We start from the raw sequence: 21,907 nt of genomic DNA on the forward strand, positions 1-21,907 counted from the left end.
AGGAAATAAAAGCCAAAAGCGCATTTCTTTCGGTATTTAGCATTTATTTTTTAACAGCTACAAAAGTAGTTAACATCTCAAAGCCAGTATAAACAGGCGCTTTTTCTCTAAAAAATACAAAAGTAGTTTTTATAGAAAAACTGTGTACTAGGCCTTTATTGTAATTATTTGGGGGTCTGCTTATGACCATCGCAAGGAAAAGGTGACGCTTTCCGTCCCATATTGTAAACGGTAGTCTCTTTATTGAATTGGATATTAACTTTTCGCTTTAAAAATTAATTTTACATATTGTCTGCTTAATTAATGTAAACTCTCAGAAAACAGGTTTTATAAATTACTTCCCTCTTTTAGACTTTCTGGCGACAATTTAATTATAATTATCCAAAAAGCTAACTAAATGAACATGAACAAACAGCTTATGATTAAAAATAATTTATGTACAGATTGAAAACCTCACTGTTAATAAAAAATTGGAAAAGGTTTCTGAAGAAAAGAATGATTATAATCAATATTTTATCTACATTAAATATTTAATTTAATTATAAATATGCTATTTAGGTTTAAACTAAATTGTTCAATAAATATTTATTTCTGATATAGTTATACACCCTGTGTACTGAAAATGCAGGACAGTTTAGAAAACATTCCATCTTGTACTGTCCTTTTGAAAAACGGGACAACAGAGGCTATAACTGTTGCAATGAAGCTACGAGCATTAAAATCTCAGTATTATGCAAAACCTAGGTAAAGTACAGGATATGCGAACTAAGAGGTAGGAGAGCTGTGTATTCAATGGCTCCTCACTCCATTACGTAGGCAAGTCAAAAATTATCTACACTTTAGCATAACTTTTCTTACATTCCGCACTTTGTCTTCTCTATCTTGACATATTTTGTTGCTATACTGTTGTAGTAATGCTGTGAAAGTTTGATCTTGATTCCTTCATTTTTCTTTCTTCTGTTGCAGATATATCATGGCTGCTCCATTAAAAGTTTGCACCACAGAGGAACAACGAGCAGTGATCCGATTCCTCTGGTCGGAGGGTGTCAAAGGGTCAAACATGAATAGGAGAATCGCTATCCATGAGTTAGCATTTGCTTTGAATATCAGTCGTGGACATCAAATCATCCACGACGATCTCAGGTTTCATAAAGTCTGTGCACGGTGAGCACCAAGAAAACTTACTGCAGAATACAAGTTCACTTGTGTTAGGGTCTGTCAACGCTTTGTCAAAACACAGTTTTAGGTGATAGTGCATTTCTTCCATATTGCGATGATAGCCTGCGATGAATGTCTAACCCTTTGACACCCTCCGACCAGAGAAATCGGATCACTGCTCGTTGTTCCTCTTTGGTGCAAACCTCTAAAGGAGCAACCATGATATATCTGCAACAGAAGGAAGAAAAATGGAGGAATTAAGATCAAACTTTCACAGCATTACCACAACAGTATAACAATAAAATATGCCAGAGCAGAAGACAAAGTGCGCAATGTAAGAAAAGTTATGACAAAAGTGTAGATAAGTTTTGACTTATCCTCTTAATTACAAGTGCAAATAGGGAGAGACAACAATTATTCACCATTAGTAGTATAGCTGCTGTCCCGTCGCACTAGCTATCTAGTTTCGTTCCGTCCTTGATGAAGAACACCCGCAGAGGATTTTCACAGTCGGCTCACAGTGTATTTAGCGCCCTCCTCTGCCGCACAGACACTATACACAAACATCCATGGATTCTCCGGGATTCGAACCTGAGCCCAACCAAACAGCAGCCAGGAGCGTCAACCACTACACCCATCAGGGCGGCCGTTCAAGCTCGCATTTGAATACACCATTGTAGGAGCTGATTCTTGTACTGCAGTATGAGGATGTTGATAATCTGTGACGCTGCAGATATCTTACTGTAGATGTAGATAGTCTAGATTTTGCCGCCCAGACGGGATAGTGGTTAGTAACCCTGACTGCCGTACCAATGGAGCCGAGTTCGAATTTCGGAGAAGACATGGATGTTTGTACTCATATAGTGTCTGTGCGGCAAGGGGGCACTCGAAATATACAGCGAGGCGGAAGTCTTCTCGAAAGCCTGGTGGAAGGGGAACAGGGATGGGAGACCAATGGACAGCTCCTCGTGGAGTTTTCCCTCAAAACTGGGGTGGAAAGAGCAGTTAGTGCGATGGGACTATATCTGTATGACTAAATGGTGAATTTCTGGTATCCCGTTCACTTCTAACTGTACACGCAGATACTTGCTGTTATGCAGCACACCCACTTCTTGAGCCAGGGTATATTATGCGGTAATACGATCTCTAACAGTGATGCAGATAAAATAACTGTCATGTGGGGCATTGGTAAATAAATGGGTTTTATGCAGATTCCGCTTGCCTCTTTGTGGTCCTGCTGGACGCATTAATTGGAGATTCTTATAGTTATTGGATCTTGAAGAATATGAGCAGTCATTAGGTTATACGATAATCTGCAGTACTGGTAGCTAAGATATTCATGCGATAGAACTTTAAGCATTATTTATATGAGTTCCTTCTTGATACAAGGGGCATTACATGACGAAGACACACAAAGAAGCAACGAGTAAACACGACTTACGAATAAAAAATTAGCATTTCAATCTGCCTTTTTATACTGCTTTGAGGTGTTATTATTTTTGCCTGTAACACGCTTGCTTGTGAGAAGATAATCGTTTACATATCGCTACATGTTTCCCACACCTTTCGTGGGAATTTCAGGTACGCTGGGCGCTTTTAGAAGTTTCAATGACTAAAAATATATTGTTTTGAAATGCTGTGAAAAAGTGGAAAAAAAAGTTTCATTCTTCTCTTTTATCGCTTAGCGACAACATAACTTGTAATGTTTCATAAAGCTATAAAATTCTTCAGCAAATTTTTTACTGATAAATTCTGCGGGATAAAATCCTTGACGAATTGCCAAGAGAAGAAAACGAGAACAGATGTGAATAATAAAAGAGAGGTTTAACACAGCACGCTACATACACAGTTTAAAAAAAAATATTGCGTTCATAAATAATGCGTGTGAGAAACGATCAGATAATCGGCAAAAGCAGGATCAGTTCAAAACTTTTGTTTATCTTCAACTTCCAAAAAGGCTCACTTTGCGTGCGAGCGGAAAGGCCACGTAAATTTAATCTTTTTTTACATAAATAAAATATTTCTGTGTCAAAGCTAATTTTGCAATGTCCAGTTATAATCTCTAAAGAATCATTCTATTTCTTTTTCTGACAAAACAGAATTTTATACCGTAAGAAAGCAAATGAGCTGAGAAATGGATGGGCGTAATTATGCTTCAAATTTGCTGCTTTTAAAACTAACTAAATAAAAAAACTTAATTTACACAAAAAGGCTTACGTTTTACCTTATTCATTCATTCAAAAATGTCGTTAGAACATTATTTTCATTAATTAATGCATTTTTAATACTGAAAGAAAACTTTTATTACACTGCAAAACAGATCTGTCTAGACTTACTTACAGGAATTACCGTTACATCGAAGATCGCAAAAACGCGAGTTGACTGTATATATACACATACTATTGAGACAATAAGTAATAATGCCACGACATAAGCAACTGAAATTACTGGACTTTTCCAGAACGTTATGTCACAATCAGAAGTGAGAGATGATTCGATTAATGAGATATGAAAAATTACTTATGGTTCTATAATATGGATAATAAGTTTGGATATGCTTCCTTCTAACGACGTTTCCTGTATCCATTAGTGAGTGCTCGTTGAAAGAAAATGAAAAAAAAAAAAGTGTAGATCAAAACTTGTTATCTTTCTAAATATCACTAAACCATCAAACGGGTAGATGCCAGTACTAAGCCTTATGAGAACTGAAACTGATTATATTTTTTACTGTAACATCCAGCAGTTATTTTTAGCTCAATACTTTAAGCATTCTTTAAGTCCATTGTACTTTCAACTGCGTACTTTAACAGAGGAAAAGCACGTTAGACACTAATGAGGAGGGTAAAATACACTTTCGTTCATCAGTGATTTTTCAGCATTTTACATTTCAGATTTTAATTCTGTTTTTCCTGGAGATTACTTAAACCACCGTAAGGTGGTGTCCGCCGATAACATCGCGGCAAAAACATCGCGGACGAAAACGTCGCGGAGAAAACAACGCAAGGCGAAAACGTCGTGCTACAAAACATCGTGGGAGAAAACATCGCAAAGAGAAAACATCGCAGTTCTAAAACATCGTGGTACAAAACATCGTCGTCGAAAATAAAGCGGTTCAAAAACTTCGCAGTTTAAAAACATCGTCGTCGAAAATATCGTGGTAAAAAATAAAGTATCTGCAAATCATCGCATGACGATAACATCGCAGACATGCTTTATTCAGGCTTTGATAACTGTAAATGGATATTCCCATAATGATTTGTGAGCGCAAGATGTAAAGGAGGATAATTTTTACTTTCATATTTTTTATTAAATATCAAATTTTTGCTGAGAAAATAAGAAGGAAGCATAGAAAATTAATGCAACTTATAGCACTTAATAGAATTTTAAACCGACATAGTTAACTAACAAAGACCATTAATAAATCATTTTTTATAAAGTTTTTACAGGTAATTTTTCATAAAAAGTATAATCTATTAAGTTGCATTTAATTTTCTATGCTTAAGTTTCCTTCTTATTTTTTCAGCAAAAATTTATTAGTTAATAAAAAAATGTGAAAGTAAAAATTATCCTTCCTTACATCACTTGCGCTCACAAATCATTATGGGAATATCCATTTACAGTTATTAAAGCCTGAAAAAGGCATGTCTGCGATGTTATCGTCATGCGATGATTTGTAGATACTTTATTTTTTACCACGATATTTTCGACGACGATGTTTTGTACGAGGGCCATCCAGGAAGTAGATTACGTTTCCGTCTGTGTCCGCTAGGGGCGGAGCTAGCGCGGCCATCTTGGGGTCAGAGCGTTGCGCAGCTCAGTCTGCATCTAGCCGTGCTAGTGAGAGGTTCGTGCTGTGCTCCGTTCAGATACTGTGACGGTTTGAAATGTCTGCGTTAATTGAAAATCCCGCGAGCTGCACTCAGTAATAAGGTTTCTGACTGCAAAAAACTGTAAACCGATAGAAATCTATCGGCAGCTTCGTGAAGTGTATGGGGACAACATTATCACTGAAGGTGGAGTGCGTCAGTGGGTCATAAGATTTCAAAATGGCTGAACCAATGTTCACGACGAAGATCGAAGTGGGAGACCCAGCATAGTGACCGCCGAACTTCTCGAAAAAGTCGATGCTAAAGTCCGTGAAAATCGAAATTTCACAATAACGGAACTTTCTTTGAGTTTTCCACAAATTTCGCGAAGTTTGTTGCACGAAATCATCAGCGAAAAGCTTGGTTACCACAAGTTTTGTGCAAGATGGATTCCAAAAATCTTGACAGAGGACCACAAAAATCAGCGAATGGCTGCAGCGTTGAACTTTTTGGACGCTTACCATAAGGATGGTGACTCTTTACTCGATCGCATCGTTACTGGTGACGAAACATGGGTGAAACATGTGAACTGTGAAACGAAATTGCAATCAATGCAGTGGGGGCACACAAGTTCTCCCCAAAAACCCAAGAAATGCATGCAAACAATGTCGGCAAGGAAGATGATGGCGACTGTTTTTGGGGACAGAAAAGGTGTAATTTTGGTGGACTTCCTGGAAAGAGGCACTACAATAAACTCTCAAAGGTATTGCCAAACTCTCCAAAAACTCAGAAGAGCAATTCAAAACAAGCGCAGAGGAATGTTGAGCTCTAAGATCTTGTTGATTCACGACAACGCCCGGCCCCACACGGCAAATGTCACTCGTAAAGTTCTTGAATCTTTTAAGTGAGAGTTGTTTCCTCATCCGCCGTACAGTCCCGACCTGGCACCGAGCGACTTCCACCTATTCCCAGCAATGAAGAAGTGGCTAGCTATGCAGCGTTTTGATGACGACGCACAGCTGCAAGAAGAGGTAACGAAGTGGTTGAAGGCGCAGGCGGCCGAATTTTTCGACGAAGGAATTTCCAAGCTCGTACATCGCTACGATAAATGCCTTAATTTGTATGGTGACTATGTAGAAAAGTAGTATTTGAGTGTGTCTTTCATCTGTATATAATAAAATTTGTTTCCTATACTTTGTTTATTTTTTTATTCCAAAACGTAATCTACTTTCTGGATAGCCCTCGTACCACGATGTTTTAGAACTGCGATGTTTTCTCCCACGATGTTTTGTAGCACGACGTTTTGGCCTTGCGTTGTTTTCTCCGCGATGTTTTCGGCTGTAACCCCGTAAGGTATTATTTTGCTTGCTTAACATAAGATGTTTCCGCAAAAAACAAGAGAAATTTGATATTAAGGTTAATGCTTTTACTGCCGCTAATAGTTAGTGCTCAATCTTCGCAATGAGTATTCCTTTAGGCGCCTTTATCGTTCTACAAACCTTGACTTGCATACAAAGTAGTTTTAAACTTTGATAATAATAGCACAGAAATAACGCCAAACATTTACCTAGCTTATAACTATAAGGTTTAGCTTTTCAGTTCTCCTACCCTATGTATCTAGTCAATAAATTTATTTTTTAGCGTTTATCACAACAGAATAGTCAGCTCAAGAGGGAAAAAAGATGTATTCCTTACTTTTTGCTTTCTCCCCCCCCCTTATAAATTTTTGAGCTTGACACTGGTTCGTAGTAAATCAGTATTTGTGGTAATCTTGATGTTAAAGACGGGAATATAAGTCAAAGGTTTCTGATTTATGAAAAATTAGAAAGGATAAAGCACTTGACATACATCACACTAAAAACGTAATAAGTGCAAATAAGTGAAAAGATTAATTTGTTTGGTTGAGACTTATTTTATCCACTTTGTATCCCTGACAGAATTTATTCGTATATGTTATACACTTTTTTTTTCGTTTACAGTTTATTTTGTAAAAGTGTTCATCATTGCGAAAAATTAAAAATATTGGACACACATACCAATCTCAGCTGTATAAATTAAGCATCCTTAAAAAATATTTTTTTTTTTACTTCTTTGCTAACTGATTTTTTATGAGTGGGGCAAGCGCTCATGTACTGAAATCTTCAACTATCTCGGAATTCCTTAATATGAACTCACAGTTAGAGGTAACATTATAAGCCACACTTACACTCTACCAAAAGTAATCTCCTACCTTTGCTTTTATAACAGATGTATTGAAAATTATTCTCGGAAATAAGAATGATTTTTCCAGCCATATAATATTTTATTAAAAATATAACCAATACAATAGCAAATACACGCGTGAAATATCAATCATTAAATCCTCTTTTCCAAACGAATCGAGTAAACTGGCAAATGCAGATAATTTTCAACATAAAAATAGCAAAATTACTTACTGGCAACCATGGCCCAGGTTTCCAGACGTTCAGAGTACAATTTCCATAACTGCACCTTCTCATAGTCGATGGTTTGTCATCCATATTACACCACTGCTCGTTGGATTTAAATGGCACTGGCTCTGGATTTATCCATTTATATGCATTAACTCTGTGACATGTCACATTTCTGGTTTGGACTCCTTTACCACAAGTTTTGGAGCACTAAATAACATTTCGTTATAGATGAATATGATAAAGCTTGGTGGTTATCTGGTCATTTACAGAATAAAATGAATACCAAAACACATATATCATAAGAAACTGTACTGATGTTCAAAATTAAGGATAATTTTGAAAGTGGTGCAATATTTAGAAACCCCAATTAAAATTACAATGAATGTATTTATTTATAAAAAATAGATGCTGCAAAACATAAAAATGCATTGCTGAGAAAATATCTACGCACAAAGTATGCAAATAAGGCAAACACGAGTGAATTATGAAAGGAAACATGTTCGATTTGGTGCACATACCTTGGCCAAATGCAAAGGTGTAACTCTGAAAGTGTTCAGATATTATTAATCTGGCAAATGATCAGTACACTCAAGGAGGGTCGGAGAGAGTCAGACATTTTCAGTTATCTGAATATTTCCTACGCATGATCTGAAGATCCTGACACCGCTTTGGATTTACATTCGACCTCAAAAATTGCTAGGACCAGAAGCTGGCCTGATCTGACGCTAATCACAGCAAACACAGGAATCCAAATCCAGGATTAATTGGCGAGAGATATATCTTCGCTGAATGACTGTAAAATAATAAGCAACGCAATTCGGACACTTATTTTCTCAAAGAGATTGAAAACTTGCTATGATGGTCACCAAAAAAATGAAAAACATATAGCTGCGCATATCCCAGAGCTAATCAGAACACTATGACTATGCGGCAGCACCTAAGCAGTTGACATCTTATATGATAAGCTAATACTAATCACCATTAAAGTTTGTAAGCAAGCATGCAGTTACTTAGTTAGGCCTCCTAAACAGGCTACTGCTACAACCTGGTGGACTTTTTCTCTTACAGCAAAGAAAAATCGGGTACGACGCAACACAGAAGTTACCTTAGATCATGTATTACATAAATTCCGCGATGAATATTATTAAAAAGAGCCTTTGCTACCTATAAAAGACAAATTAAAGAAGCAACAGAATTTATAGTTAAACAGCGTAAGAGAATACAGGATTTGGAAGCAGGCGGTATTTGTATGGTTGATGTAATCGTTAACAGAAAGTTAAGATTTATTCTAGCATCCGTATATATTCATCCAACTGTTAATTCAGGGGTTTGAAGATGTTGATTGATACATTGATGAAATATCCTGAGACTTCTTTATTGACCGATGAAGACTTTAGTACAAATACATATGTTTTCTATTATTATGATGGAAGATTTGTTCTATAACATTCTCACACTTCTGTTAGTAATCCTACACATTAAACACCAGCGGCTCTTTAAACTAAAAGAGAGAGCCTACCATCATTTTTTTTCCTATTATGTAGCTTGAAAGTGTGTTCTGCTCCTATTTTTGCACGCAAAGTATCCTTTTTATATTTATTAAGTTTCCATTTTTAATATTTTTTCCATAGAAAATTCAAATGTTAAATATCTGTTCAATGCATCCTGTTAACTAAATATACCTTTGGCAATGGAGATGATTCAGTTTCCTTTTTTTCGAGGTGGCCATAGTTTGTTTTTAGCAATAATATTTCGTTATTGTTCAATTTTGAAGTAAGGTAACATGTCTTTATAAATGTTTATGGGTAATTTCTATATGTTCGCTAGCCCTGAAACAAAAAGTTCAATTTACTTTTAACAGTTTTTAATCCTTTAATTTTAAACACCAGTACATTTAAATAACATAAAAGTAAAGACAAAACGATTATGACACTTTATAAAAAATTGCTTTTAATGTTTGAATGTTTATTCTTCTACGAATACCAAACTGTAACAACGAAAATTACTTTTACAGTTTGAGATTATAAAGATCTCTTGGAACTTCATGATGTTACATATTTTATTACCATATCTGTTAGATTACTATAGGCTTCAGTTTTAATGGCCATCTGAAATCAATTATAATTATTAGTGATAATAAACAATGTTTAGTTTTGTGGGGTTTTACTTGATCTAGAATTAATAACCCCATCAGATGTGAAGTGAATTATCGCTAGATCTGAAACAACTACAAGTCATGATAAGACTGTAAAGAAATGTTTTATTTAAACAGAAATGGAGAATATAAACGCCTTTTTTGTGCTAACCGTATCAACCATACCTCGTAGTGATGCAACTAAAAGGAACAGTGAAATTCATATTAAAATGTGAAATTGTAATCAAAGACTATACAATGTAAATATATCCGAAGCTGCCTCAGTAATGATACCGGAGCGGAAAAATCAAATCGTCAGCAGCGAATATGATACAAAGACGAAAAATTAAAACTATCCGAGCTAGGAGGAACCAATACCCAACGTACACGCAAAGCCAGACACGCCCTTTGTCTTAAAATCCGAAAACCTCAGTCAAACACTAGCTATCTAATTTACATTCTGGTGAGAAATACGAAAACCAGAAGTACAGATCCAAATCATAATAACTGGTTAGTTTTAAATAATAACCTTACATACTCTATAATACATATCTTTAAAATATGTAGCAAATGACATGAAAGATATAGTTAACAAAGATGGCTACCAAACCGTTGAGCTCGGATTCGTATCATGTAGAAGGTGGCTACATTTGTAACTATATGATGCATTGTAACGATAAAATATGATATGAAATCCTCGGATTCCAAATCCTGCGGACTTCTTTATTTAAACTACAGATGAATATTAAATCGTTTTGCCACCAGCAATACCTAAGGCCTCAGGCCAACAATAAGCATTTTAGGTCCCACCCACGATAATTTACGAAATTACTCTAAAAACTAATAGCGCGGATAAGCACATTAGTACATTATTAACTCCACGGGGATAAGCATGCTAGTAATTAGCAGTAACAATTCCCTCTGGCAATAACAACCCCTAATGGCCGGGAACTTTCCTAAGTAAAGGTGAAAGATTAGCTTATGCAAAGAAGAGAAACTACAGCATGGTACTTTACTAGCTAAACCTCCATGAAACATTCGTCGGGAATCTCTGCACCCATAGATTATTTCCTCGTCTCTTCACTGACAACTTTGTCCAGTGTGCAGCACAGGATACCATTCGGAGGATCTGTCGTCGCTCTTTCCCTACTTCCAACCTCTGGAGAAGACTTTTGAATATTCGACTGTAAAGATATTATACACTTACAAACATTTATGCTTTCTCCGGGATTAAAGCTCTAGCACAAGGCTATGTCAAAATGCCAAAACGGCGACCTTATGTTAACTATAACGCTTCGAAAAAGATAAAAAGTTAGTTTTATGTTCTTTTCTATTCAAATGGATAAGGCATTTTCTTTAAAGCATACTATCATAATGTATGGAATATTTTTATTTGATCGTTAGAGAGCAATAATTGGGATCTTTGCAATTTTTTTGGAAAAACTTTCGTAAACTTTAAAGGGGAAAAATATTTTTAAAAGAGAAAAATTTACAGAGAACATAAAGAGGATTCACAGTCTATAAAAATAAAACTTGAGAAGCAGAGGCGCGATTTTTCAAATTATCCAGTTACTGAAACTGTGGCAAAATTTTCCCCATTAAAGATTTTTAAAGGAATATTATTTCATACGGAATTAAAAAACACAAAAGTTAGCAAGCCTTAAAAGATAAATGAATAAAAAATTTTAAAATAAAAACATATTTTAAATCTTGTAAATTTCCCAAGGCTGGAAGTTACTCATGAATTCGTTTCTTTAACAATATTCATTCTTATATCAAACATCAGTTTTCATTACTTTATCAACATGCTAAGATCACTTCAGTACTTTTTCAGCATACTTCTAAGAAATATTTAATAAAAGCGTTATAGGATGTAACAATGAAATTTCATTAGGAATTGACGTGACTTTCAATACGAAAAAGAAGGCAAACTGAGGGATAAAAAAGAGAGAACACAGAAATAAATTTCAGACTTTATAGGATTTAAATTTATTTTACCTCAGACCAATGGCCTGTCATCCACGTCATAGTGCAGTGATACTGATGGCACTTTCTTTTAATTCTGGGTTTCCTTTTGTGACTGCAAAAGGAATCTGCAACAGTCATATTGTTCCCACTCACACACGATACTTCTCTGAATTTATATCCTCTGCCACATACAGCTGAGCACTGCAAACAAAAAATAAAATGTTAAAACGATTAGCTTTTTTCTAATTGTGATGTATTCTAATGATCAAATACTTAAGTTACTGAATGATATGCAAGTATTTCATGTTACACTGATGAGACATATAGATTGAAAACACACAATTCGAGTAGCATACTTTCTTACTTTTAATAAAATACAGCAAATGTAAATTTATAAATCTACAATGCTAGAAATTTGATTTCAAAACATATTAATAAAGCAAATACAAATTGAGAGCATTTTAGTTCAAATTTCTTCTTTTATCTGTGTATGAATGACTATACTTCCTTGCAAAATGGAGAGGAAAAAAGAAAGGCAAAATTTAAAAAGAGAAAAAAGAAGTAGGAAAAAGAAAAAAGAAAATTTACCTTCACCAGAGTTTTAAATTCTATTTGAAGGTCAGTCGTAAAGTAGCTGATTAAAACGGTGAATTTCATTGGATGGTATTATTGTTGAACATAAAACATAAACATTTTTGCAAAAAGAACAATTTTAGTAGTGCTTTTTTTTCTCATTGAAACAGTGCATGCAACGAAGAGTAGCTTTATTTTTTATAAGAATTATTCGAAGTTTAATGAAAAAATGACTTGTTATTATTTAAAATTCATTGTAGTATATAATTAGGTTTCTCAATGCAAATAATTTCTTTTCTTTTCTATACCTTTTTGAGCATTAATCTGTTCTTTAATCAACTCTTTCTGATACACAAATAATATAAAACATTGACTTAACCCTTTCCAGCACGCTACCTTTTAAAGTCTCAGTTTTGATTAAAAAAAAAAAAAAAAAAAGAAAAGAAAAGAAAAGAAAAAAGGTAGGCAGTCTAATTAGGCTTAGAGGAGTACACAAGTAAAATTTTGTCAAGATAGCACTTATCGTTTTAATTCTGTGGGTGTGCTCAAAGTGGCATACTGATTGAATAGCTTCGAAAAGAGTGCTGAAACGAGCATTGTTGTCAATGAATTGACCGATGAGAGGCGGAGAAACAAAGAATACAGACCCTAAGTTGTTCTAGATTATCGGTGAGCCCGATCTGGACACACCTAGGGTTCGCCGTTTGATTTTAGGCAAGATTTCAAGGTAAAAATTTAAAACTAATATAGAATAAGAAGATTAGCATACAGCCAAAAAATAACATAGAAATTTCTTTTCAAACAATTCCTTTTATACCCTAAAAAAATCTGGAAAATTTCTTTGAAAAATGAGGGTCTTAAAAAACTAAGCTTGGCTGAAATATATGGACTGGTTTGTGTTGAGCTGCCATCTACTATAAATAAAGAAGGTTCAGAGTAACCTATAGTAACCTATAAATCCTTTTTCATTCAATTTTTCTGTGCATACAGAAGGAAAGTTTTAAGTGTGTTCAGACCGGACACACTGTGCCGCAAAGGGTTAATAAATGTAAGTAGTATGCTTGAGCACATATCATTCCCTATATTTATAGAAACTGACTTTCTTCATGTTTGTTATAATAAAGTGAATTTTAATTTCTTTTGAAGCTTTGATTTAGCAGAATGCTGGTATGCAAGTAAAATGTGTATTTTAAATCAAAACTGTGACAATTATAAATTTTAAAAGATTCTCAAGGTCTGTCCTAAAAATGTGTAAATGGATACTAAAATTATCAGAAGAGAACTGATGAAACTTTAATTGTATCAAATGTTTTAATGATTACACAAAGTAATGAATGCATACTAATTTTTCGTTATACAGAGACAGATAGAAATACACAAGGTATTCGAAAAGTTTGCTTACTTAACAGTAATCCTAAATATTTACTTACAACTATAAAGTTTCTTAAAAAGAAAGAATTTTACAAACTTTTCTTAATTCTAAGGGTGGGGAACATTCCACATATAATGTAAACTAGTTTTCTACATAAATTTCTAAGAAAGAAAAATTTCACTTTAAAATATTCCCTATTCATTATACAAGTCTAAAACAAAAACTTGAAACCTTTAGATGCCAAATTTGAGGAGACACTTGAGATAAACTTTATTGAGTTAACGCAATTTTTTATACCTATTAACAATTTAAAGTCAAAACTTCTGGAGACTAATTTTTGTATAATAAACTAATAATAAGCAGTGTAACTAAGGTTCTGCAGTAAAAAACAAGGATCAAGTTTTACTACTCCGTTTGGGTCAATAAACAACCTGAGCCACTTGATAACAGAGCAACCGCTTGAGATGATCAGAAGCTTTTTGTTTTTGAACAACGCGAACATGGTGTAGAGTCATTAGGTTAATTGGAAGCAGAAATGAAAAATATGCAACCGCCTTCGCCGGGAATCGAATCACGGACCTCTGGAATACCGGCCCAGCGTGCTACCGTTACACCACGAAGGCACGCTAGGGAAGTAGGAGAAATACCTTATATATTCCCCTTTTTAAAGGGCTACTAGGGTTTTAGGGGACCTAGTCGCCAAATCCTGGGTGCGGAGAATCATCATCCACAGCCCTTTTAGTTCGTGCGTCACTTGTAGAGTAATTAGGTTAATTGGAAGCAGAAAAGATGAAAAATATGCAACCGCCATCGCCCGGAATCGAACCACGGACCTCTAGAATACCGGCCCAACGTGCTACCGTTACACCACGAAGGCACGCTAGGGAAGTGGGAGAAATACCTTATAATGGTAGTGATGAAGTTGCATTGCAAACATACGATCAGTGGTTGCAAAGAGTCAGGCACCGCAACACCCAACCACCAATGATAATAAACTCTGGCATAAAATTAAAAACCGCATGAACTGCTAACCAAGTATACTGTCCAAAGTCCTGCCAACTCCGTGCCCAGCAGTATAACAGCAAATAACTTTGCCAGAATTGGGAGGTACTGATTTCTGCTTGTTTTATACCTCATAATTACCTGAAATTTTAATTATTTCATTCCCCCCAGTACAATTATACCTGTGATATGAAAGTGATTCTGTTAATTGCTTTCCTTCACGAGCTAGCAGTTTTAATGGCCAACAATGCATATTATAGAACTTTTTTATTTTTTAGTTCTTCTAATTATGGAGTAATAGTAAAGGTTAAGAAAACATATTTATAACATGGAGACATAAATAACACAAAGAAGCTATTTTTGTCACCTTAATGAAAATGCATGATACTGGGAGGAATGCAACAAGGTTTTCAATAAATTGCAACGTGGAAATAAATTTGCAGCATGTTACTGAAAATGAATACAATGGCCTGAAATCAGTGAAATTTATAATTGTCCGTGATACTTTTTAATTCATCTAACTCGTGATTAAAACTGAAAAAAATAGCACTGAGCATTTCTAACCCAAGAAAGAAAAGAATTGTTTAATTATTACAGAATACATAATGGATATTTGCTTTTCGAGAAAACGATGCCATCTCAAAAGAATTTTAGAATGGAAAGGGTCCATTTTCTCGTTACAGATGAAGAAAAGTATGAGAATCGTATGCTATCAAACCCTTCAACTATTAGGATTAGAGGCTGCCCCAAGCTCCAATGTTTCGCGACTTTAAGCAACTCGATCGTTAGTGGGCTCTCTCAGCAAACGGAGGGAAGGAAAATGTTTTAGACTATGTGGTTTGAAACCAGTAAATGTAAACGTTAGCAAGAATTTCCCATAGATAATCATTCGATATGACTTTAGAAAACGAAGAAAAGTCTGTTTAAAACAGACTCTGTGTGTCTGTTGTTTGTAGAAAAAGAATGTAAACTCTGTTTTGTAGATACTTTAGTGCTCCTGTAACTAGTACATTAATAAGCAATGATTTAACATAAAAAGGATCATAATTTGATTTGGAGCAGACATGTTCACGAGTTTACTCACAAACTTTATATTCGATATATATTGTGAAAAAATTATACCGGAAATACATCTGAATATTTGGATAAAGAATATGACCTTTATTTAAATAAGTGGAGTTAGAAAATTTTATAAACATGACAGAAAGTTATAATGTGAAGTAAGAGTGATTTTAATCATGAAGATGAAATTTTTAGAGACAGAACAGAATTTAAAAGCTGTGTGAATGCATCCCTGTTGTGCATTTAAATCGTTTCATCGAAAGATGCATACCAATCCGACGCTGAATTTTCCCTAACTTTAAGTTCAATTTTTTTTTTTTTTTTTTTGGCGTTTACTGTTCTAAACATGAAAAATGAGCAATTTCCTCATCGGGATTCGAACCTCGAACCTCTGTAATATGCGCTGAGTGAGTGTGCTGACCATTACACCACGAAGGCGGGAGAAACACCTCATGAGTTTAGTCATTTTTCAAACGTTTTTCAGTGTTTGGATGAAAAACAATCTTCGGCAAAACAGTAGAGCTCTTCCGTTTCATCCCGTCAAAGATCATAAGCTCCAGTTTCATATTCAGTATTCAGAGTTAATATTACTTAATCAGTATTCATTATGATTAAGTTAATATTATTAAGAACAATTAGCATTTATGAGCAAGATAACATTACTCATAAATATGAGTTTTTATTTTTGATACAGAAAGTAATTACTTTGCCTTAAGAATCAACTCAAAGTATTTCAGAAATATATTACATAAAGAAATCATATTCTAATTTTTAAATTATTCTTAAGATATAATATGACTACAATAATTCAATACACTTTTATATTAAAACTATTTTGCATCCATTGGTCAAATCCTACATCACAGGAGAAATCACCAAGGTAGGAAATTACATATAAGATGGTCACTGATATATCTTTAATCTTGCACTATTTCAGAAGTCAGAACATCCTGCTCCAAACTGAGAAACTTTTGTTATCGATTTAACTATTTTAATAGTTCATTGGCTTTATATTTTTTTCTGTTTAACAGTGAAACTTGAAAGTATAATCTTTATGACTGAAATGTTGAAGAAAGAATTTAACTGCATAATATCAACAAAATAAGAATGCGATATAACTTGTCTTCTTTTTTTTTTGTAACATAAAAGTAGATATAAAAGATCAAGTTTTATTATATGAAAATAAATAGACAATCTAATGTATTCAATTTACAAGCCTTTTAACTTTAGCTCTAACAAATATTTATTTAGATTCTTACCTTTCTTAAAAAAAATAAGTTTCACTGATAAAAATATGTTCATAAAATTTACTTTTAAGTGTAAGTAACAGACAGATAAACGCTACATGTAAGAAACTGTGACTTTGAAGCTCATAAAAACAGCATTATAGCACAAACAGAATTAAATAAGTGTTCTATTAAATAAGTGTTATATTAAATAAGTGTTAAATAAGTGTTCTAAAATATTTGCCCAATTTTGGCACACCAGTTCCAGCTAAGAAAGAAGACAATACTTACCTTAGACCATTTCCGCTTTCTCCAGTGGTAACTGCAGCTCCTACTTCGGCATATTTTTATTTGTTGCCCTGGGTTTGGTAATAAATCGCATTCCGAATCTGGCACAATTTTTCGAGACCGCCGACATCTGGCAAAACGTGTTTGAGTTCCACGACTGCAGGTCGAAGTGCACTATATTGAAAAAGGATATTAATAATGTGCTCACCAACTCTTAATTTGTACACATTTCTTTAATATTTAACATTTTAGTACAAAAACGAGCTGTTAGTATTAAAATATTTTAAATATTAAGGTGAAAATGCAGCTTTCAAATATAGATCTCTTTTCAGTTAGGTTATGCGCTAGTAAATGGATAAGATTACAAAGCACTGGTAATTTATCCCGGGTTTGGTTCGAACGGAACTGGCTGCATAAAATCGTAGGGGTTTTCTGCTTGGTTCTCACAGAAAACCATTACGAATTCACACAGCCAATTTGTAATTAAAACATATTTTAATGGAAAAAATATTTATTCACTCATATATACGTTTGTTTCCATTAGAATTCAATTTTAATATGATGAATCCCAACCAAAGTTCATATTTGTTTCAATACAATAACGTTTTAGATTACTTTATATGCAGAGTCTGGTTACGTGCATTTCGTTTTAAAATCACAAGTTTACTTTTGTAACAGATATTTTTTCTTAAAAGTAATTACATATTCACGCGGATTACTTCCTCCTTCAACTTTGATAAATGAGAAAATTTCTGTTCACTATACGAGAGTATGCTTAAAGCTTAACATGTTGATATCAGAACTCTATGACGAAAAATTTTAAATCTGATGTATATGCCAGCGTGTTTAACCGTCACTGGATGGGCAGAAATTTTAATTACATATTCATGAGAGAAAGATCCTGATATGATGATTACGAACATTACAGAAGGAACAATGTAGATTACAATCTTGCAGCATACAGTATATAAGCTTACCATAACTTTTCTTCAGTAGTTTAAAATCACAGCACCATTTCTCGTGGTGAAAGCACTAGAGTTATGCTGTCTGTTACTAGGAATCAAGGAATCTAGATAAGCTTTCTCCGGTAATTTTCCGGTAACTGAGACCTTTCAGTTTCGAGTTGGATGGGCTAACAACTGCACCACAAAAGTTCAAGGGAAGCCTATTTTTAATTCCTCGCAGAGTAACAAAATGCAACTAATCTGATAGACGAAACACGATTAATACAACGTATCTGAAATAAGAAGCATACAAAATTCTCATAAAAGTCATGTGTGATGTAGCCTGAAATTTGTACAAATACGAAACCAAATTATTCTCTGGCAGGTGAAGTTAATCGATGTCATTTAGTGACTCTATCTTCTTCAATCGCACCATTCTATCCTTTCAGATGGTGATACAGCGGATTTAGTGCACCATACAGCAGACAAAAGAACAACAGGCAAACTGGTTACACACAGAGATAGTTTATAAACTGAAAATTCACGAGAGAGAGACTGTTACTTCAACCTTTACAGAAATAAATAAGTGAACACAATGTTTTAATGGATTTAAAATATTTTTTCTTTTAAATTTCTAAATAATTTGTTATTTCTTTCTGTTACTTCTTCCATTTCTACTGATGCTAGCTTTACGAGGAATTGTACTTAGTAAAAATTAGAGACGGTTCTAAGTAAATAAGCACCAACTACTTTTGTATGATTTACTAATTTTTTCAGCTTTAATCATGATCTCCGTTACCTGTGCTTCTTTTCTCTCTTGTTAAAATTTGTCGAACTTTGGGACTTTGCAAAATGGATTTCACAAAGGATATTAACAATCTTGCTTAGAATTCTAAAGTATTTTGGAAGAAGACACATTGATTCTTATTTGCTCTTTTTCACAGCAAGTAAGAACTTTCATTTTAAGTTTTAAAAACAAGCAATGAAACAGTGTAAGTTCGATAGTGAAGTGAATATTTCAGTTTATTCCTTTTCTTTTGCAATGAAATAAAGTATTCATCTTTGCAATTCTCGCTTAGAAGTAAATTAACATTTTCTTTATTCAAGTTCGTTTACTATATTGCACTACTTTGGGTTCCAAAAATTTAAGAAGGAATTTGAAAACTCGTTTTTTTAATAAAAAAATAAACCTACACTCTATACGTCGAATGGCCTAAAAATCAGTAAACATTTAAACAAATTATATTTAGGGAAGTTTACGAAGCACACTATTATGGTTATCACAGAAATATTTAAAATTTCGAGGACTAGTTTAAAGATTTAATTAGATAAATTTTTAGTTTAAATTATATCCACTAGATTATATAGTAACTTAGTATCCTGAATTTGTTCTTCCTGCTTCTGAACTATCTCATTATCAAATATAATAATATAAATTTCTGGTTAGATTATTACGAAAGAGCATTTTTTTTAAACTGAAACATATGTAAGTACAGGATTTTGTGAATTCACGAACAGCTATGATATTTCACATGAAACAAAAGCTCTTATTTTCAATGCTTGGAGAGAGTCGAGAGATTCCCTTCAAACGTTTTAAACATGAATGGTCATCCAAAGTCCCAAACCTGCAATCTTTGATTATTGGTTGGAAGACTACCAGAAATGATATGTATATGTACTACAAATCACTTAACGCAACTAGCAACTTTAAAAGGCTTTACCCAGCAGCATGCATTCAAACACTTCTAAAAAAATATTTCTTTTGCCCGTAAATACAAGTCCTCAAGCAGTGTTCTGTAAAGAAAACTCAGTAGCCCCCTGCTCCGAGGGTCGCCTGGGGGCAACCCAGCGTTCTGGCTAAGATCTGTACTTAGACAAACTCGGCTCCTGGGGTAAATAGATTGTCTTCGCAAGACTACAGCCATCGATTATTCAGTGGTCCGTTCATATCACACATTCTACAGAGCTGTATTGGGTGGTTACATCGCACTATTAGCTACGATCCAGAGTTGGGGTTACAATCGCATACGGCCTTCGAGCATGGATCAGAGCCTCTGTCTGGCTGCTTTTTCTTACAATCAGCAATTAGAGAGAAGTATTTTGAGCTCTGTAACAGCTCGCGCACTTAACACAATAATAAAAAAAATGTGCACAAATTTCTTTAAAGAGTCATGATTTCACGCATTTCTGTGCTAATCTGCGTTAATTAATTATTCACAGGAAATAAGCCATTTTTTTAAGTATTAGTAACTTTGGATTCCTCTTGCATATTAAAGTATAGCTAAATAATTAAATTTTAAACAAAAGAGTGATTTTTGGAAAAATCGACACTTGCGCATTCAGCATAATTGTTAGATATTAGGATGAGGAATAGGAAATAAAGAATCCAAAATTCACCCTATTTGCAAAGTTATTGCATAGGGAATAGGATGTGACAGAGGATTTAACTTTCTTTTAATATATAATATGAAACTGCTTTTGTTTATGACAGCATATATAACCGAATGAATATCTGCACCTTAATGAAATGCAATTCTTTGGAAAAAATTGACACTAATAATTTCCTTTTTGAGGAAAGAAGAAAGATTTAGTTTTTAATACAATTTTCTCAAACTTAAGATTAAAAATAAAGATAAAACTTAAGATTATTAATTTCACAAATTCATATTTAAAATATTAAACCATTTCACCTGTGACCAGGGAGACCAGGTCCACTGAGGGCAAAGAGGATTTTTGCAACGTCTTTCTGTTTCGGGGGTAGGTGACTCGCACCGCTCCTTTGAAATTTCATTCCCTTTGTTATTAATGCATTGAACAGTCCTTGTTTGAATAAATTTACCACATAAGCACTAAAAGTACAAGTTCAAAGAAATTAGTTATATAGGGAATTTTAATAAATATAATTATAAATTAGCAATTTTTTGTTCATTGTTTAGTATTTAAGGCATAAACACTTTTTTTCCAATGAGAATGACAAAATGATTACATTTTTGAAAAGCTAATGTTGAAGGAACTCTCAACATATGAGGTAAATTTTGAACACAATATTAATCACAAGTGACAGAAATGCCAATACAGCTATCTTTTTTAGTCCATCTAGTATGTCCCATTTCCTGCAGATTTAACGTGTACAGTCTAGGACCGCTCACTGCGAATTGAAAGGAATTTTGCTTTAGACTGTGTATGTGTGGAAAAAAGGAAATAAAATCACCAAATATGTGAAACTGTTTTAAATTGCAAAAATGTTATTCAGATCTTAGACTGATTTCATAAAAACTTAAAACACTACTTTTTTGCCCAGTCAGCTACGTGCTTTAGTCATTGTTTATTAGAAAAAAATTACTATTATCTTTAATATTTTATGTTTTTAATATTTTAATACTCTGATATATGTTTCAAAATTGATATAAAGGTTAGAAATAGAAAAAAAAGAACTGTAATTATAATCTGACTAACACTTAGAAGTGAGTGTTAACAGAAAAAGCATATTTTTGTGCTAAATTTGATACACTATGATGTCAAAGGTTAAATTAAAGAAATTACATGGGTGGGCTGAAATGTTTTTGGACTATCCGTATTCTCTTTTTCGCTATTAGAGTAGTAATCTTGCATTTGATTTTGTGAAAGTTATTCGTTGATATGTTTGTTGTTGTAGTTGGAAAACGGTGGCTTTAAACATTTGGTCACAGCGTGTCAAAATTACACTGTTACGAGGTACCACTCATAATACTAAGACAGTGCTTTTAGCATGCCGCAGTGGTATCTCGTTATATCTCATTAATCTGTTCCAGATCCTTTGTGCGTACTAAACGAAAACTTCCAAAACGAAATAAAGGGAAAATAATAAATCTGCTCTTAATCCCATTGTTATTATGATAACATTGTTTGATAGTAAACTGCAAAATGCAGTGGAAGAAATATACACTGTACATAAATGAAGCA

The 21,907-nt window shown here is 33.9% G+C and overlaps 2 protein-coding genes across 3 annotated transcripts in view; one reads left to right on the top strand and one right to left on the bottom strand.

The window, feature by feature from the left end:
• LOC118185901 (caveolin-1-like) overlaps positions 1-21,907 on the top strand; it is an 87,218-nt gene that overhangs the window by 63,126 nt on the left and 2,185 nt on the right. The window lies entirely within an intron of this gene.
• The window catches only part of LOC118185900 (A disintegrin and metalloproteinase with thrombospondin motifs 9-like), a 524,770-nt gene that overhangs the window by 30,561 nt on the left and 472,302 nt on the right, over positions 1-21,907 (bottom strand). For both annotated transcript variants that reach the window (XM_085807795.1, XM_035355846.2), the window contains 4 exons: positions 20,656-20,814; positions 17,025-17,195; positions 11,529-11,699; positions 7,400-7,603 (listed from right to left, as the gene is read on the bottom strand). In XM_085807795.1, coding sequence (XP_085663921.1) covers positions 7,400-7,603; positions 11,529-11,699; positions 17,025-17,195; positions 20,656-20,814 — 705 coding nt within the window. The remainder of the gene's footprint in view (positions 1-7,399; positions 7,604-11,528; positions 11,700-17,024; positions 17,196-20,655; positions 20,815-21,907) is intronic.

This window comes from Stegodyphus dumicola, chromosome X1 (assembly GCF_044657685.1).
Source record: "Stegodyphus dumicola isolate Sdum_Otavi_A_Nest chromosome X1, ASM4465768v1".
Classification (NCBI taxonomy): Eukaryota; Metazoa; Arthropoda; class Arachnida; order Araneae; family Eresidae; genus Stegodyphus; species Stegodyphus dumicola.